Here is an 18470-nt window from a genome sequence, read left to right on the forward strand (position 1 = left end):
AAACAAGACTAAATTAAAAGGAGTTTCTCCACAGGGCTTCATCTTCATTTCCCCAAGGAAATTGGAAAATGTGAGGTGTCATCTCCTGAGAGAGCAACATGATTGGATAAGGTAAAAAGCAGACAGTATTTAAGTACAATATGGTGACTCAGAAGTAAGTAATAAAATGACAGAGTGAAATATTCTAAAATTTTAAGACTATCATCTTTTTCATACCTGGAGTTTTTGATTCATTTGGGATAATGCATCGTACAAAGTGAGGGGCTGTAGATTTTAGGTTAGTCATCAGCTTATTTAAATTTTCCTAGAACAGACACATTAAAAACATGATTAGCTTTAGCGGTTTAGTAGCATTCCAATCACTATTTCTTTGGTTTGCTGGTTGTTAATTTAAGAAGCTCATTTTTCTAAAAATTCTCTGACAAAATTATAAGCTTACCAAAATTATTAGAGAGAAATGTGTCCAAATAAACCGAAGTACAATTTAACATTATTATAGGATTCCACATCAGTTTTAGCAAAGAAGATAGGTGTTTTACTTACAACCCCAGAAATTCAAAACCCCAGATGAACAGCAAGCAAGACTCAGCATCATTTGGTGGAGCATTTTGGTAAAGCCAACTGCATCTTTGCCTAGCCACTTCCCCACTCAGTGGGAAGAGCTCACATTTTCCACCTGTTCCTCATAAAGGGTGGGTTTTTGTCTCCTGGCCAAACATTTTTCCTTTATTGGTATTAATCAGACACGTCCCAGGCAGACAGCAAGCTAGATCAGAAGAAGCCAACCATTCAGTGATCACCAGGCTCTGGGGAAAGTGTTTTGTCCAGTAAGTAGAAAATGGAGACCGTGGGAGGTGGAATGCAATGCCATCAGCACAACTGTGCAAACTGCAGATTCCTCATGTGCCAGTCAGGACAGCAAACAGTCTGAGCTGGATACTAACTGCTGCTTGTGTACTGGAAAGTGGGCTTCTATCTGTGGCTTATTAATTATTGTCTGAGTGCTCCTTCAGCTGCCTTTATACCTCTTCAGCCGGTAAGACACAGGTCTTTGTTTCCTGTGATTTCCCTTCATGGGGAGTATCTCCAAACAAGATAAAATTGCATGATTAGTGGGTAACTATATCCTTCCCAACCTGAGGTTTACCTGCATTACAGCTTCCTCAATGTAACACATAGAAATGGTAATAATGGCAAAAAATAGTAAATATCCCCATTTTCCCCTCAGCCATGATTCATAATGACAGCTTCCACCAGGAGCACATGCCAGTCCCAGAAGAAGGGAATAACTGAGGAAAGAAAAGGCTTTATGCCACTTCATTCAACAGCTTTTGTTTTCCATGTCTGCTCTAACCCTAGGATCCAATTACAAGCAGTAATCAGATAGGGACTAGCTAATTACTTGTAATCAGTTCCTGTTCCAGAGACAAGCATGAAGCTGTAAGCAACAAAATAAGTGATATCGGTTGTTGGCTCCATTTTATGAAACTTTCTCAAACACAGTAAAAAGAATGTCCTGACTGCTCCAAGATGATGAAATGGAGCAGCCCCTGGCATGCAGTTTTAATAGCAGTGTATTTCCTTAGCCAAGGTCATTAACCCTGTCCACAAGTCAAATTTCAATCTTGGATTCCAATTTTTTCCTGTCCATTACAGCCCTTAACATTCTTCTTCAACGCATTGTCTTAACTCGTGCCACCAGGTGTGGAGAGGTAGCAAACCTTGTGCAGTGATGACACTGTTTGGAACGAAGCACCTTTCTTGCGTTTCTTTTCTCCACCCTGGTCACCTAAGGAGAAAAAAAGAAGCATAAACCAATCCATATTTCAGTAAGGGGTGCAGGCAGAGTGTGGAAAACAGACCATTTTAACAGTGCTGCTCTATTTGACTAAAAGGCTCTGATTGCTCAAATTTTAAACACGACATTCTGAAAATCATGCGTGATACATCACACATTTGCAGCTCTCTGTCCATAGTTAGGAATTTTGTCAAAGACCACTGTAAACTTCCTGGATTGCATTTGCATTTCAGATTTATGCTGCATCATTTCTTATGCAGAAAAGCCCATAAATATGAATATGGCAGAAAAAAAACTTTTAACAAAAGTAATTTGTAGTTCGTTAAAGACTCCATAGGGTGAGATGATGTAGAAAAAGAAAAACTTAAGAAAAATAATGCTTACAGAAAATTTGTACTGCACATTGTACTGTACAGAAACTTATTCTCTGCTATGCAGGCAGTGAACTTGTGCAAGTAAGATTTGTCTAGAATAGAGGGAAATAAATATTTATAATTTTAGATATAGTAACTTTGCATCCCCTGAATTTTGCTTAAAGCTTTGGAGTCAAAATCACTCAGATCCTCCTAAAGAAAGTTAGTTTCTGACAAGACCTTTACAAAGTTTCACAGGTTCATGACAGGACCCAAAAATGTACAGCAGCCGCTGCAGCTTTCTTAAGCAGTGGGCCATTAGATCATTCCCAGGAGATCTGTCATTGTGTCACCTCTCAACATAAAAGGAGGAGTGAAGAGTGAAATGTGCTTGATGCAGTTATCCACAGCCTTTTCTCCTTCAGAAGGTGATACTGTTGAGAGTGGAAAAAGGCTAATCTGGACAGACTGTTCCTTTCTCCTGACACCAAAGAAAAGCAAGGTAGTATTCAGACAGACAGGAATATCCACAGGCAAATAGGCAGTTAGTAACTTGCAAGGATTTGCTCATGGCAGGATGTTTGTTATTTACATTCAGCTTCATCTCATTCCCATTACAAAGTTTTCAGCCTCCTGGCTTCCTAGGAAAGTGTCATGTGATAAATGACAAGAGCATCTCTTAAAATGAGGTTTCTGATAAACAGGCTGTAAGTGATTGCAACTTCACGGCATAAGAGCTACATCTTTGTAATGAATACCAGTTATTTACTTAAGATTAATTTTCTGAATGTTTGCTACTTGTCTTCTCACAAATAAAAGAGTTTTATGTAAAGGATAGAGATTAAATATGTCCTCAGATATACATTATTACATTGTACATTAGTACAATGTACATTGTCAAACAAAAGAAAAACAGCAGCAAGCAGAAAGGAAGACATATTGGCAAATCCTTCTACTATGGCCAATGTGGGATGGTGTTCTGGTACCTTCAGTGTGTACTTGCCACTAATCCAATAAAATATTCCAAAACTCCCTTTTAAACTTGGTATTTCTTATTTATTTCAGGGGGGCTAGCAAGGAGTACTACAGCATGCGAAACAAGAGCTGTTCTTTTTTGTTGGCATTTATGCACACAATCTTTTGTGCAACACTTGGCTGCATATCTGAACACTTGCATACTCAAATTCCCACTGGATTATTCACAACACAGCTTTCCTTGCTCAGAGGTACTATATATTCAACCTAGCTGAGTTAATGGTCTCCTCAAAGCAGTACTGGCAAACTCCTACAGCTGCTGTGCACATCTAAATAATGAGTCACTGCCCCATATAGCATTGAGGCAATTGCAGTTGAGAGAATTGCTTAGTTTCTGAAATTCATTCCCAAGCATACATCCCAAAACCCAAAGGAAGCCCATGTGAGCTGGTTCTGCTTACCACTGTCAGCACCAATGTAGCTTTCAAACAAGCTTGCCAGGAGCTTGTTGGAAGATTTCTGGAAAATGCCTACCACGGTTTCATTAAGCGGGTCCTTGTTCTTCTCAAGCCACCCAATGATGTTGTAAGGAACCTACAGCAAGGCATTGAAAACAAACCAGAGGTTGCCAATGTTCCCCTTCAGAGCAGCCAGCAGTTCTTTGCAGTTTGGCTTGAAGCCAATGACTTTTTGTGAAGAGCTGTGCTCAAAGCAGTACCAGCTGCCCTGGTTTTCCTCGCTTCCCCTCCAGTTCTCTGCTTCCTAATTCCCAAACCTCTCTTCCTAATAATTAGCATGTGAATCCCACACACCCCTTCCAAACTATTTGGTCCCTACATCTTCTCATGGACTCCATGTGGTTATCTGTGGAGATACCATGTGGCATTGGAGTCCCAGGAACGCTATTAAAAAGTGCTGAAGTATAAATCACACAAATAATAATTTAACATCAAAATAGCATGCTATACTGGAATAATTAGGGTTTTCTAATAGAATCTTAATGATTACAAACTAACTCCAGGACTTTGCCACAGCTCTTTTTACTGGGAAGACATGTTCCATTATCAGTACCACAAGGGAATAGAAATTCTAATTTTCTTTGCTGAATGCATTTGCAACCGCAGATAAGTACCAAGATCAGCATTATTTATCTTAATAATTACAAAATTAGCTTAATGCTCAATTATAATTTGAAATTAACAGCATCAGGTAAATTCCTGCTCTGCTATGCAGGCTTCTTATCAATTGTAGTTTAATTAAAAAATTCCTGTGACCCTCTCAAATTCTTTCTGCCTATCTGGTCTGAAAACAGAACTTCAAAACTGGACAAGTTTTGGCTCAGGTATCACAGTATTGCATTATGTTCTCATTCACCTCATCACCACCACTACATCAAAGCTAACCACACTTCCTTTTGCTATTTTGACACACTGGTCCTAAAATGAGTAAAAAGTGATTTTTAATTTTTTTTTACAACCATCCCTTAAGTTAAAGAAGAAATTAGTTCATTTTTCCAGGAAACCGAGGTGAAAAGTTAGATGCTGCTGCTGTTTAATTACTAGTCTTACTCAGACTGGAGGAAAAGTGATAAAGGCAAATCAAGGCATACTTCCAGCAAAAGTACTATTAGCCCTCCTCAGTTTATTTCATTCTATTTGTGCATCTAAGGAGCAGGTATCCTGGAGTTTGGTGGCAACTTATTCTGCTGCAACACTTGTACTCCTCATCTTTCCTTCCTTCCCCTCTTCACCCTTGCCACCCTCCCATGTTTGTGCTACAGCCAAACCCCACCTGGAAGACTTCTGACACAAAGTCTGCCTGCCAGCAAGAGAAACTTACTGCACCAGCATAATGAAGGAGTTCAAAGTGAGCTTCATATTTCCTTTTCTTATCAGGCCTGGGCTTCTGTAGATTGGGTGACTTGCCAAGATGGTTGTCGTAAAGTTTGGATTTGAATGTCATATCTGTAGCTTTTGGGAACATGCACTCCTCTTCAAGGATAGACAGGATTCCCAGTGGCTGTGGATTTAAGAGCATCTTTGTTGGGAAACATTTACACTACCTGCTTTCAGTGGCTATGCAGCCTGTAAGTTTTATTTGATGGAATGTTAAACCTGCAAAATTTCTTCTTAACCTGAGGAGGAAGTTTTTGTTATCCTGTTAAAACAGTAACCACCCCACTGACTATTCAGTATGTCACCTTTGACTGTTCAGTATGTCACTTCTGCCTTAGGAGGCTTTATGATAGCTTCCAGAGAGAGTTTGACTTATCTTTCCGGGCAGCAGGACCAACTAGCATTTTATTATTCGTGTCTCAGAAGAGATGAACGAACCTTGTAGCACTGGGCAGATTGGTTTTGAGGGATTAGGATCATGCACACATATCCTGTCCTTGGATAAGAAAGTGATCAAATAGAAGACCACTTAATAATCAGACTTTCTACTTCTGCTGTTACAAATTTCCTGCTAACACAAGATGCAAAATTTCATGTTTCCTCACAGATCAGCAGGGTTAGATGCTATGCCATAAAACATGGCAGAAAGAGATACAAAGACAGGTTATACAGCAGAGGACAGCTCTCCCCACCAGGACCACATTATACTCCCAAAAAAGGGAAAAGGAAAGGCATATCCCATGCTGGGGAAGTGGTGAGAGGTTTCTTTTCTTTTCAGGGTAGAAAGAGCACAAAGGACTTAGCACGTTAGCATGTAATGTGAGAAAGTGGAGCCTCACAGGAGATGCACTGGGCACAAGACTGAAACATGCATTTGCCCTGAAAAGCTGACAAGTTTCATATGTGGTACAGACTAAATGGAGGAACAGCAGGGACAGAGAAAGAGAAAAGTACAAATCAGGGAAGCTGACACAGCCCTACAAATTACCAGTTACAGCTTGTTGGCTGCTGTTGGCTCTTTAAGGCAGAATTCCAAAGGTAAAGCTGGGTGGCCACAAATACTGATTTTCCTTTGACTCTTTATTGCAGGTAGAAAGGCAAGAAACCTGTCATGCTGTTTTTCCTACTCTGTTCACTGGGCCATGAGGACACATCCAAGGGAACATCACGAATCAAACCAGTTCAGTGAATACTCCTTGGCATGTACATACCTTCTCGATTAGGTCAATGCAGGCCTGAAGGTCCATGCCAAAGTCAATGAATACCCACTCAATGCCTTCCTTCTTATACTCTTCTTGCTCCAGGACAAACATATGATGATTGAAAAACTGTTGCAGTTTCTCATTAGTGTAATTGATGCACAGCTGCTCAAAGCTGTTAAACTGCAGAAAGAGAGAAAAAATGAGCATTTACATTGCAGTTAACTTGGTGGAACAGCAAGAAGGAAACTGTTTACAGCCCAAAGCAATTGGCATGTCCAGCCAAGTGGTTTTTATATCTATTCGTGAAAAAAAACCCCAAACAACCATGTAAAATCATACACATTATTTGCCTTATGGCTTTCTCAGCACTTTGCCTTCTGTTCATTCAGAAAGAGAAACACCCAACCAAGAGCTGTCTCTTGGCATCTTTTAAGTCCTTTCAACCAGTCCTCACACATTAATACTCACATCAAAGATTTCAAACCCAGCAATATCCAGGACTCCAATGAAGAACTGTCTTGGCAGCTTAGTGTCCAAGGTCTTGTTGATACGGACCACCAGCCACTTGAACATTCGATCGTACACTGCCTTAGATAAGGCCCCAACAGCATACAGAACCTAAAATACATGTTTTAGAACACCACAGTGTGAAACAAAATTCACTGGGAACACAAAGATTTTGGTACAGTAGACTATTTCAATGTCTGTTTATAGTTCAAATGAAATTTCCCAATGCTTTGTATAATCACCAAGATATAGTTAATACAACACAGTTTCTCCTATTATCTCTGCTGAATTTCCTTCAAATCACTGCTAAATACATGGATGTCTACTAACACCTATGATAAAGTGCTTGTGAAGTACACCTTGGGAAACAGCTGGACAGCAAGTTCCAAATGTTTTAATCCATTATATTTTTGTGGAAGTAAGGTAGCAGAAACTCACAGGTCAGAAGCCAGCTATGATGTCCAGAGCTACTGACAGAGAAGGGTGGAGGTTTATGCTCATGTTGTTGATTGACATATGTTTCTAATTTTTGAGGGATGCTATGGCATGAGCAGGCAATAGGAAAAGTCTGTCTAAAGTATCTTCTTTAGCCTGTGCATATCTGCTTCATCAGGATACACCTCTCTGTAGAGGTCTTCTACTTTCTGAGCCTGTACCACAGGCTATCTTCAAACAGCAACTTTTATTGTAACCAAAACGCTGCAGCATCTTCTACAATATTGCTGTAACATAGCAACCCAAGGACTCCTTTCCCCTTAAATTAGGAGACAACTTTAAGTGGATATTGCCTTTAGCTGATTGAGGTCACACAGAGATTAAAAATTACATGAATAATGAATGAGCAATGAGTGAATAAATAATCCATGGCTCAAATCTTCTAGGTAACTATTCTCATCCAGAATTAGCTATCAATCCCCATGTGGTTTTACTGCACCTGGTTTCCTGGAGTGCTGCTAACACATCAGAAAAACAATTCTATCAAAAGTTGTGCTGGACAGTATTCCTTTGTCAGTCTCTTCCCCAGTTTCCCTCAATTTCACCATGTATTTCCCCTAGTTTGGGCATATAAAATGAGAAGGTACTAGAGGCTCATGTTAATATTTCTAGCATCTGTCTGTTTCTCTGAGATGTTACAGGCAAATCCTGTAACAGGACATGTATCCAAATATCATGAAAGCATCTCCTTACCTGTTCAACACTTTGACCTTTGGTCACGTACTCATTGCCAACTTTCACTCTAGGGTGCAACAAACCCTTAATCAAGTCAGAGGAGTTGATTCCCATCAGGTAGGCAGCTTTGTCAGCACCTGGTCAGGAGAAATAAGGTTTCAATGGGCTTTAAACTTCAACATGGAAACATGCCCAGCTAAAAAAAAAAAACATATTAAGTACATTCACTTCAAAAGACAAATTGGATAAAGGCCTGATTTGTGTTAGGTATGCCTGTACTCTCCCTTATGGTACATCATCTGACTACTTTACACCCCAGTTACTGCAAGAATCTCACTAAAGAAGCTCTTCAGGTTTAGGGAAAAGAATGTATCTCCACAGGGGTTATAGACAGTTTCAGGTGCAAGAGAAAATAAAGAAGCAGGACTTGTAATTATGAAAGTTAAGGCAGCAGGATTTCACAACCATTTTGTTCAAATGGTCTCAAACATGGAATTTGATCCTGTTAGTCTGGCTGTGTTCATCTCCTGCTGAGTAGGGTTATCCACCACTGAATAAGCCTGTTACAAGTACAGCACTCTTGGCTGATCAGGAGTGCTACAAGTGTGCAAGAACAAAGCAAATAGGCAGCAGCTTCCTCAGCACAGTGCCTGGTACATGCCAGACTTTTGAAGCTGAGGAGTGATTTCAGGTGTTATTCTTACTTTCAGTGCCATCAGCCTCTGCCTGCTCTTCTCGGGGTCTTTGCTTGAATTTCATATTCCCAAAGTGCATGATGGCACCTGTGAGCTTATAGGAACCAGCCTTTTCATCGGGCACAAATCCCAAGATGTCCATGGCTTGCTGTGAAAAGGAAACACAGACGTTGTCACTTCCCTGCTCAAAAGCAGTGGTGGTTGCAGCCCCACAATCTACCTTTGCATGGCAGATATTGCTATCCTGCCAAGGGGTGTTATCACCCAAAGCAGCCTCTGAAACACCCTGAAGACCCAGCAGTGGCAGGGGACCCAGGGGAGAGCTCTTTACATCTAGCATTTTATATATAAAACAATATAAAATGTGGACATTACATGGAGCAAGGTCAGATTTGAAAGTGTAACAGTTTACCAGACCTTGGCTTCACAGTCTGAATGCAGTTAAGACCCTATCCTGCTTTTGCTTTAGTCCAACAGTTTCAGGAACAGAAGTCAGGCTCCTCCCAGTAGTTTTCCTCACCTGATCTAGGAAACCCAAAGTCATATCCATACAGACTTACATCTGTTGCCAACAATTCTTCTCCATCGTCCAAGTTGTCCACTGTAACCACACCTTGGGAGCAGAAGTGGTAGTCATATGGGTTGGTAGAGATCAGGAGCATGTCTGTAAAAGAACTGCCAAGGTCAAAACTGCCATCCATGCAGGTTATCCTCAGAAATGGAGATGGAAAAATCAACTGAAACCTACATTTTTCTCTGCACGACTGCATTGTTTTGTTGTTTTTATTTTAATAACTGCAATGCAGAAACCAGCTCTCCTATTCTACTCTGTTAGTTTGAAGATGTAGAGAAAGTGAATAAAAAGAATACGGAAATACTGCATATTAGCATCTACTGTGCATACACATCTATTGAGCATGTCTTGCAGCATATTGAGTCCATAATTTCCTGTCCTACTTTCCGCCTCACATGTTTTTAGGGGTAAAATATCCTATCTAAATAGAGAGGAGAAAAAGATTTTAGCATGATCCAAGACAGGGAGTATGGGCATGGCTCTCCTTTTTTATAACAGACTCAGAGAAGTGTGACTTCCAGCACCCTTTGCAGAAGACACTTGGCTTTTGATAAACAAAAGACAGAATATGGCTTTCTCCATTGTCATTCCTTCATATCAAAACCTAAAAATGCAGAGTTGTTGTCTACAAAGCTAGCTGCTTCTAAAAGTACAGGCAGAGTCCTGCTTCATTAAATCAACTGAAAGTTTCACCCACATTCCCCAGACCGAGATTTGGTCTAGATTTCAATCTTTTTTATGCAGGCACACATCTCTACATATCTAAATATGTGGCTATCAATAAATATATATATATATAATATATAATAAATAAATGGCTATCAATATATGTTTATATGAAATTTTATCCTCTATAAGCTCCTCTTACTTTGCTATGTAGTCACTCTGATATAAATGATTTTATCTATAGTTATGTTCATCCATAGTTATTGATATTGGTACTTATCCACATTTAGATATGGATGTGTTCATATACAAGCAGATACATTTCTTGTCTACAAAACACAAGCCCCTGCTGGTTTCAGCCTCTTCAAGAGCCTGCAGACATGTTCCTGCTGGCCAGAAAGGTGTGTGCTGTTGTGGAATACACAGAGAGTTCAGAAGAAACAGAGCATTTTCCCAGCACAGGGATTCTCACAGGAATCTCAGTGCAAAGCTTCCTTGAAATCTTTCCCATAATTGCCATTAATTAGGCCACACAAAGCTTAGAGTGTTAGGGATTTGACCATGCACTGTCAGGATAGTAAGACTTCAAAAGAGATTATGATTGCTATGGCTTAGTGGGAGTGTAGAAGAGCAATGAAGTGACTCTCCAACATATTTTGCAAAATGTGTTCCTTCAGAGCACAAACAGAAGTCAGGAAACCATGTCATTAAATAACTAGTGAAGGTTTTATTCGCAGCATCTCAGCCCATCTCTGCCATTCTCCAGTGGGTCTGTGGGACCATGCTGAGCCAGGGGAAGGTTGAAAGGGGTAATCGCCACATAATCAGCAGCAGGCAGTTTTGAACATTCTCTCCTACTACACAACATTCTAGAATGTCAGTTTTGCCACCTGGGGCAGAAAGAGGAAACTAGATTTTCTTTGTGGACCTATAAGCAAATCTTCTCATATGTGAAAATCTGGATAATTAAAGTCTTATCACAAATGCTTTGCAGGCATAGAATTTTCCAGATGTTTTGAGACCTTGGATTACACAAATTCAGTGTGACACTTTTTGCCTTTATATTGCTATGTTTTAAAAGTCCTGCCTGAGTCTTATTCCCATTAGATTAATCTGTAATATAAGAGAAATGGTCTCTGCTGCTGCCACTGGAACAACATCTCTAAAAGATTGTATCTGACAGTGGAAGTTCAGTTTCATCAAGTGGAAGCATAAGGGCCTTTCTGCACATGGGTTTGCCTCCTAACCCCTTATCCACTGTCTATTCAGTTTCAGGCTCTTAAAAGCTGTGGATCCACATAATGCTTACCTAGTAACTCTGGTTTCTTTCCTGACAGGATCTGGTAGAAGATGTGATAGTCTCTTTCACCAGGTTGCTGGAAAATTACTCGGGATTTCTCCAATAAATCTAGTCGCAGAAAGGAAAATTCAGTGAGAAAGGATCTTGCAGCTTTCAGATGAGCAATTGTATTTTTTAAAAGGAGAGAGTTTGCTGCTTACAAATCTCAATATCAGCAGATGACAGCTTGCCTGTAGTTCCAAAATGGATTCGGATAAATTTACCCTAATTCACACAGAAGAATATTCTAATTAGTACATATAGTATACACAGAGGGAAAGAAAGAATGCAGTTTGAAGGCAATCATTTGGCCCAAAGAATCAATTTATGCAAACTCCTTGGCTTTGCATAGGCGTATTTTCAATGAAAAATATCAAACAATGATATTACTGTCTTCCAAGCCTAAATCTGTACATAGAGCTATGTAATCTGCTTGTGGAGAAAGGATAACAGTGTACTTATCTGCCAGGCTAAGATATGGCAAAGCACACGGCTTCCAGTTGCATGATGCATGTTTACTGTAATGCAGGACTCGGAGCATTAAGCCTGAGCTTAAGACACATAGGCTCCTTTTTTAGCTTCTCCCCATTTGAGTCCTAACTTACATTACTAACTACTTACATCAGAAAAGTGCTGTGATTTTACACAGCTTTGTCCATTAAATTTCCATATCCATCTCTCCCAATTCATAAAAAATTAGTAGTTTTCATTTAGTTTCTCATATTCAAACACACAAAAATAATTAATTTCCCTTCCAGCTGACAAGCTCCTTATACAACTGTGTAGCTGTACAGATGCTTACAACCTCTGGTCCTCACCACCCCTTCCAATTTAATTTTTAACAGGATTTGTTAGGGAAGCATGGGCTCTAAACTCAGGCTTGTCATCCTCATGCCATTCCTTTCGGACCTCTCAGACAATGTCAACCAAATGTGGCAGAGGCAGAGTTCCCAAGAGGATTGCTCTCCTGCCAACCTAATGGAGAGGAGGAGAGCCCCAGGGTGATGGCAGCACGGAGGGACAAGCAGGGACAGCTTGCTGAGGCAAAAAGGGAAACTGAATGGTTCAAGGATAGGAGTACTGCTGCAGGGCTTGGCACAGGGGAGGGAGGAGCAGGGGCTGTGCTGTTTCTGACACCTAGATACTATAGGAAGGGGGAAAGACAGGCTAGTGGAAAAAGGGGTAGGAAAATAATGCAGAGGCAGTTTTGAGGAAGATCTATTGCTGCTGTTCAAAGAGCTTCCTGAAACTGGGTTTTGCTTTTCTTGTGTTCATTTTAAACAATTTAAACAGTTTGAACAATTATTCCAGCTTGATCTGTCTTTATTTCCCTTCATGTTTTTGTTAGATCCTACTATGTTATTTTTCCACTCTGGAAATCCAATAATTTTAATGGGCAAAATGCAATCTATGAAGGGATTATGACATAGGTGTTATTAACTGGCCACTGTTAAATAAGATGTCACTGGCTTATGCTGCAGACTTACGAAACGTGAGGAATTGTCATTTCTCAGGGTTTTGGCATTTCCAAAAGCTTCTAGGGCTGGGTTTGCTTGAATGATTTGATCCTCCAAGGTTCCCTAGAAATCAAAGTTGAAATACTATTGAGAAACCTACAGGCCACGGACTCAGCTGTCAGCTCTAGCTCAGCCATGCATTCACTTACAGAGCTGAACCTCTGTAGCAAAGTGATTTATTTAGCTTCACCTCAGGGGCGACACTGTGTGAATGGCAGCACAGCGAGACCATCAGTCAATTATGAGCGATTTAAAAGGCCTCAAACATTCTGCTGCTCCCTACTGTTTGGCTTTGTAGATTTATATCTTGTGCCATCTGCATGCGAAAGAAATCACCCAAAATGTACTTCGAGCATGTGGGGACATCGAGGAATGAGGAACGCGTGTAGGAAATGGGCTACTGAAGACAGTGACAAGCACTAGAATGCATTTGATTTAAAAGCACTCGGAGCTTGTAACATTTGGGATTCTTGGAGATGAGAAAAGCTTTAACTGTTGCTCTCACAGAGTTCAGTTTGGGAAGTGGATGACCTTCCCTGCCGAGGCTCCGGGGATCATCCACTACTCACCCGGGAACCACACAAAGTGAAATGCTGAGGCTCATGGCACATCTGACAGAGCCCAACACCAATTCTGCAAGGCAAAAATAAAACAGCAAAGCTGATGACTTACCCCAGTTTTTGTAGCTGGCTGTTGACAAAATAGGAACACAATGGAGAGAAAAGAGAGAGAGAATGTGAATACTAACGCAGAGAACAATACAAAATATAACAACTAGCAAGGTTAGCTGTCTCGTGGGCACCAACACATCAGCAGTGCTTTTTGAAGCCTTCGGAAAGCATGTGTGGCTATTACTTTGCATTCACCATACATCACAATAGTGCAAAAACAGATATGGCAGCTGGAAGATGTTTCATGTAGTTTATCAGGTCAGGTTGCATTTTCATCACCCTTTTTTACCCCAATATCACCCAAAAGTTCAAGTGGGGCACAATCTTATTGCCTAGAACTTGTCTGTCTGCATTTACGCTCTTTTATTATCGCTACCTAGCAGCAGTCTCCTTTCTCTGTTCACTTAGTTGGTGTTTTGGTCTATCACATCTCCAGACATCTCCAGAGCAAAACCAGGTAGATTTCTGCAGTGGAAGTTCAAACAGTAAGCTTGGGATGGGAGCACCATTGTTGCATGAGCACAGCAGGTTTTGACACCACGATGAGCACCAGCCTCATTGGATGCAGGAAGCTGGCTCTGGATAACTCAACCTTTTCTTAAGAAAGCATTGCAGGCCTCAGGAGAACGTATATTAGAGTTTGATGACGTGAGTTCTGCGCACAGACTTGAAGTGTGGCTGAAATTTTGGCCTTATAAATACAGTTCACAGGAATCAGTTAATTCACCACAAACGAGCACTAAACCCTTCAAGCACAATGAAGCTCATAGCAAATAAGCTTGTAGCAACACAATATAAAAAGCAGCATGAATACAGTATTCATTATAACCTTAGAGAGCACTTATAAGCAGAACAGCACTTATCCAAACAGAAATACAGAAAAGCTGATTCAAAAAATATATTTTGTCAAAGCAATCCTTTTTTTTTGGACCAAAAAGCTTTCAATGAAACAGATATTTTGATGAGAAGTTATAATCCTAGTCTTGTTGAAGACTATTTTCCATTTGAAAAAAAAAAATCTTATTCTTTACAGTCTCCCCATCTTTTGACCAGTTTTAACAGAATCAGAAGAATATTTAGCACACACAAAAACTGAAACTCCTGAGGAAAAAAAGAAAAAAGTGGCATCAACAAGCATCTGTCCAGAACCAGGGGTGGTGTTTCTGCTCCATCTGGAGCTTGGTACGTTCATGTGTGCCTTTCTCCCTTCAGAACATGCTCTCAGTACTGCAGACTTGTGAGGTTAGTCGTACACAAGAAAGAGGGGAACCTTGGGAGTCTGAAATGAGTCAGCCAGCAGCAGACTTACATTCTTTTTACCAGTTTCACCCAGGGCTGCCACTGTGGCAAAGTACTGGATGACTCGTTTTGTGTTCACAGTCTTGCCAGCGCCGGATTCTCCACTAGAGGAAAGGGGAAGAAAACAAAACCATTGCTCAAACAGCTGCAACTCATCCTTTTATATCCTGTTCAGCCAGCTCCTCCCATCGAGGCTGTTCTCAGACTCACTGACTCTGCAGCCTGCTGCTCAGCCATTTCTGTGGAAATACCTCAAATTGACTGAATGAAGAGGTGCAGTCCTATGACAGCAGTAACCCGTTCTTCATACAGCTGAGCTCAGAAGTCCTGTACAAACCCACCCTACACTGACCTTCTTTTAGGGACATGAAGTTTAATTACAAACATCTAGACTAACTCTCTGGGGTACACACCTACAGTTAATGAGCTAGAAAAATCAGAGGAAATCTGCAGTTATTTGCCAGTGTTACCCAAGAGCACTTGTAACTTTGTAGAGACACCCAAGTCTCCATCCTTTCATGCTTGCCAGTAAACATCACACCTGCTCTTTTGTACCTTGGTCATCTCTCCCTCTTTAGATGTATCTACACAACACCCTGAAACATAACTTTCAGCAAGAGTAACCACACTGAACAGAAGGAATCGTCTGCGTCCAAAGACAACAGCCACAGAAAGGCTAATCCTGCAAGGAGCAGTTTTAATTGCCTGCTGAGTTGTTTTCATGCCTACATGCAATGTTCACCAGATGGGGATCAGAAATGGGCCAGACGCCATCAAACCTTTAGCTACTCCTTTCTCATGGAGGTCAATCTCATCATCAGATGGCCAAATTGACAGTTACTCGGTTCTGGGCAATTTAGCTGAGATTTTAAGAGTCAAATGGTATTTTATCAGGGTTTTTTCCTTCAAAGGTTTTCACAACAACAAAGTCTCAAATCAGTCAAAAAAGAAGAACTTACGTGATCAGCATAGACTGATTCTCCCGATCTGTAAGGGAAAAAACAAAGAAAAAAGAAAGGGAAACTTAGTAGGGTGTACAAATCACTTATTATAATTGCAAATGGGTATCAGAATCAGTCATGCAAGGACAGGAGAGAGTCACATGAAGCAAAGACAGAAAGATAAAAACTGGTATAATTTAGAATGATTTCCAGGAGTGCGGATTCCAGCCCTGCCCTGAATCCTTCTCTTGTGTTTTGCTCAAATTGGTATTAAATACCTGTCAGTCATACGCATTCATCTGTGTCTGAATACTATAATAAAGAAAGAAATTTCCTGTTCTGAAAACATTTATTCTCTCACTCCTGAGTGTGTCTTTGCTCATGTCTGACCTTTCTGCTCCTGCAATACTAGATCAAGCCAAGTAATTTTGCTCTTTTTTTCACAGGCTGTTCCTTTAAATGCATGTGTATTCCTCTTCAGCTGGCCATGCTACTGGAACTAAGCAGCCTATTATGCAAGCCTAATTGCCTGATCAGAAACAAGCATTTATTAGAACACTCTGCAACCCTAATATATTATTAATCAAGTTCAGAAAACACTAAATCATGGCAGTTTCCCAAGTCATTAAGTCTAAATTCCTCTTTTATTTTTATAATTCCAGTCGTCATGGCAGGCTACATATTGAGGAGCCTTATCTGATGAAAGAGCATCTCTGCAGCCAGACACACATTCCCTCTGCCCGGTGCTTTTTGTCCCCTCACAAAAAGGTGCTTTTTCAGTTTTTTAAAAGCAAGTGTCAGCATCATGTGTTCCGGTCAAGTCTCTTTTGGATTTATCCTGCGGCCTCGCAGGCCCTGGTGTGAGCACATCGCTGCTGCCCTCTGCTGATAAACTCCTTTTTCCCAGTAACGCCAGGGTCATGGCGAGGAAATTTCCCAGGGAAATCTGGAGTTCGCTGCCGCGGGATCGGCGCCCGGAGCCGCGGCAGGCGCCGTGGCAGTGGCGCAGGGCAGGGTCACGGCAGCAGCGACAGGGCCGGAGTGGCGGCCGCAGGCCTGGCCTACAGGGCCCGTGGGCGCACACATCTCACCTGTCGTGACACGGAGGGGAAACTGACTGCAGGTCTGGTTTTGAGTTTAGGAAAGCACTAACAGACCTTTGGGAGCCGGCCCCATTTCTGGATTCACTCAGCTGAGACAGCTGGATTTGCGCACCTGACAGATGGTTAGCAGAAGTGCCACAGGAACACGCAGGGCAGTGTAGAAACGAAATAAGTGTACGGATACACACATGTGTATAAAATCATCACAGATTGCCAAGCCCCTGTTGCTTGTGGACTATATTCGCGTTTGTTCCGTGCTGCAGAAGCTCTCACGCACTTCCCTGCAGCACAGTCCCACCAGCCCGACCGACGAGGTGGGAGCTGGTGAGGAGGCAGGCGGCGGCACTTACTGCGCAGCATGTCGTGGTACGCGTTGTCAGCGATGGAGAAGATGTGAGGAGGAGCCTCCGAGCGCCGCTTGCCTTTGTACGCAGCAACTACCTCCGATTTGTAGACAGGCAACCACTTGTAGGGGTTTATGGTCACACAGAACAAACCGGAGTATGTCTAGAGGGTAACACAAAGCCAGTGTGAAAAAATTCACTCAAGCAATAAGGCAAAAAGTCTTGGTTAACCAAGCAGGATGTGGCATTGCCAACTGCTGATTTAGGCTTGAATTCTGAATTGAATTTCACACTTTCTAAATTTTGGAAGTTACTGATCTTCTAAGTGACTTCCTAATTTGCAATTCGTACCAAAACTACAGATATTGAACAGCTTTCAAAAGGGGAAAAGGGGATTTGAGGTGCCAACCTGAAATGAAAACATCCCCTTCAGTAAAACAAAGGAGCAGCAAATAGACTTGCATCTGATTTTGTCCCTTGCTGCTCCATGGGAGTTGTTCCCTCTTGAAAACAGACATGCAATGGAAAGTTACAGCTTCCCTGTTTGAACTCCATTTTTAGGAGGAGAAACAACCTCCCATTATTAATAGTATGCAAGAACCTCCAGACAATTTCTGGTGGGTGTTCAAAGAGAAAAACCACATAATAGTGTTGTACCCCAAAGCTGTGGAACATTTTTCAGCTTTTGGAGATGCCAGGTTGGTAAAAATCTCTTTATAGTTGCTCTTTGGATGATACACATCAGTTCTCTGGGGCCTGGTCACTCCGAGGAAGAATGAGCTTTGAATTGTAACCCCAGGCAATTGGTGTCAGCTGGTAACTTTTCAAGTACTTAGCCCAGCTTGGAGCAATATCTTCAAAGAAACCCTGTTATCATATGGGCACAATCACCATATGCATATAGATATTGAGTTCAATTAAGTTCTAGAAGTTTCAGGTGAAATCCGGTCCCTTCCCCTAACAATAGCATTAGGACATGCTCCTGAAGGGCCTTGGCATGAATCCTCTGTCCTGTTTTCTAGAAAGAAAAAGAATCCACCCCTACCAGTAAACGGATTAAGCCAAGATGCCAGTTTCATTTTCTGCCTATACTGATCTGCAAACAAAGCTATGCTTTAGGCCCTACATGTTCATACAGGGGTTATTGGAGAAACACAGAAAATGTTTGACAATCGGAATTTAAATGGGTAATGTTGGATTTCCTTGTCTGATGAATACCAAAAAACAGAGCAAGAGTTGGCTGGAAAAATCAATGGATTCCTTTGACTGATTTAAAACACAATTGAATGCAGCTAACTGGGAACAAAAGAAATCCCCATGGCTGGTGTTGACATGGATTAATATTAGAAGATGAAAAATAAACTGGGTCTCCCCAGCATCTTGACTTAAGAAAAATGTCCCCACTACCCCTTTCCTAGGCA

General features: G+C 41.2%; 1 protein-coding gene across 1 annotated transcript in view; it reads right to left on the reverse strand.

The window, feature by feature from the left end:
- MYH15 (myosin heavy chain 15) overlaps positions 1-18470 on the reverse strand; it is a 43099-nt gene that overhangs the window by 22436 nt on the left and 2193 nt on the right. The window contains exons 4-19 of the mRNA XM_041464115.1: positions 17056-17212; positions 15621-15648; positions 14672-14765; positions 13364-13381; positions 12662-12754; positions 11336-11399; positions 11145-11243; positions 9156-9259; positions 8605-8743; positions 7919-8037; positions 6692-6841; positions 6233-6403; positions 4966-5145; positions 3588-3720; positions 1722-1789; positions 217-304 (exon numbers count right to left, since the gene is read on the reverse strand). Coding sequence (XP_041320049.1) covers positions 217-304; positions 1722-1789; positions 3588-3720; positions 4966-5145; positions 6233-6403; positions 6692-6841; positions 7919-8037; positions 8605-8743; positions 9156-9259; positions 11145-11243; positions 11336-11399; positions 12662-12754; positions 13364-13381; positions 14672-14765; positions 15621-15648; positions 17056-17212 — 1705 coding nt within the window. The remainder of the gene's footprint in view (positions 1-216; positions 305-1721; positions 1790-3587; positions 3721-4965; positions 5146-6232; positions 6404-6691; positions 6842-7918; positions 8038-8604; positions 8744-9155; positions 9260-11144; positions 11244-11335; positions 11400-12661; positions 12755-13363; positions 13382-14671; positions 14766-15620; positions 15649-17055; positions 17213-18470) is intronic.

The sequence above is a fragment of the Pyrgilauda ruficollis genome, unplaced genomic scaffold, assembly GCF_017590135.1.
Source record: "Pyrgilauda ruficollis isolate IOZ18807 unplaced genomic scaffold, ASM1759013v1 scaffold17, whole genome shotgun sequence".
Lineage (NCBI taxonomy): Eukaryota > Metazoa > Chordata > Aves > Passeriformes > Passeridae > Pyrgilauda > Pyrgilauda ruficollis.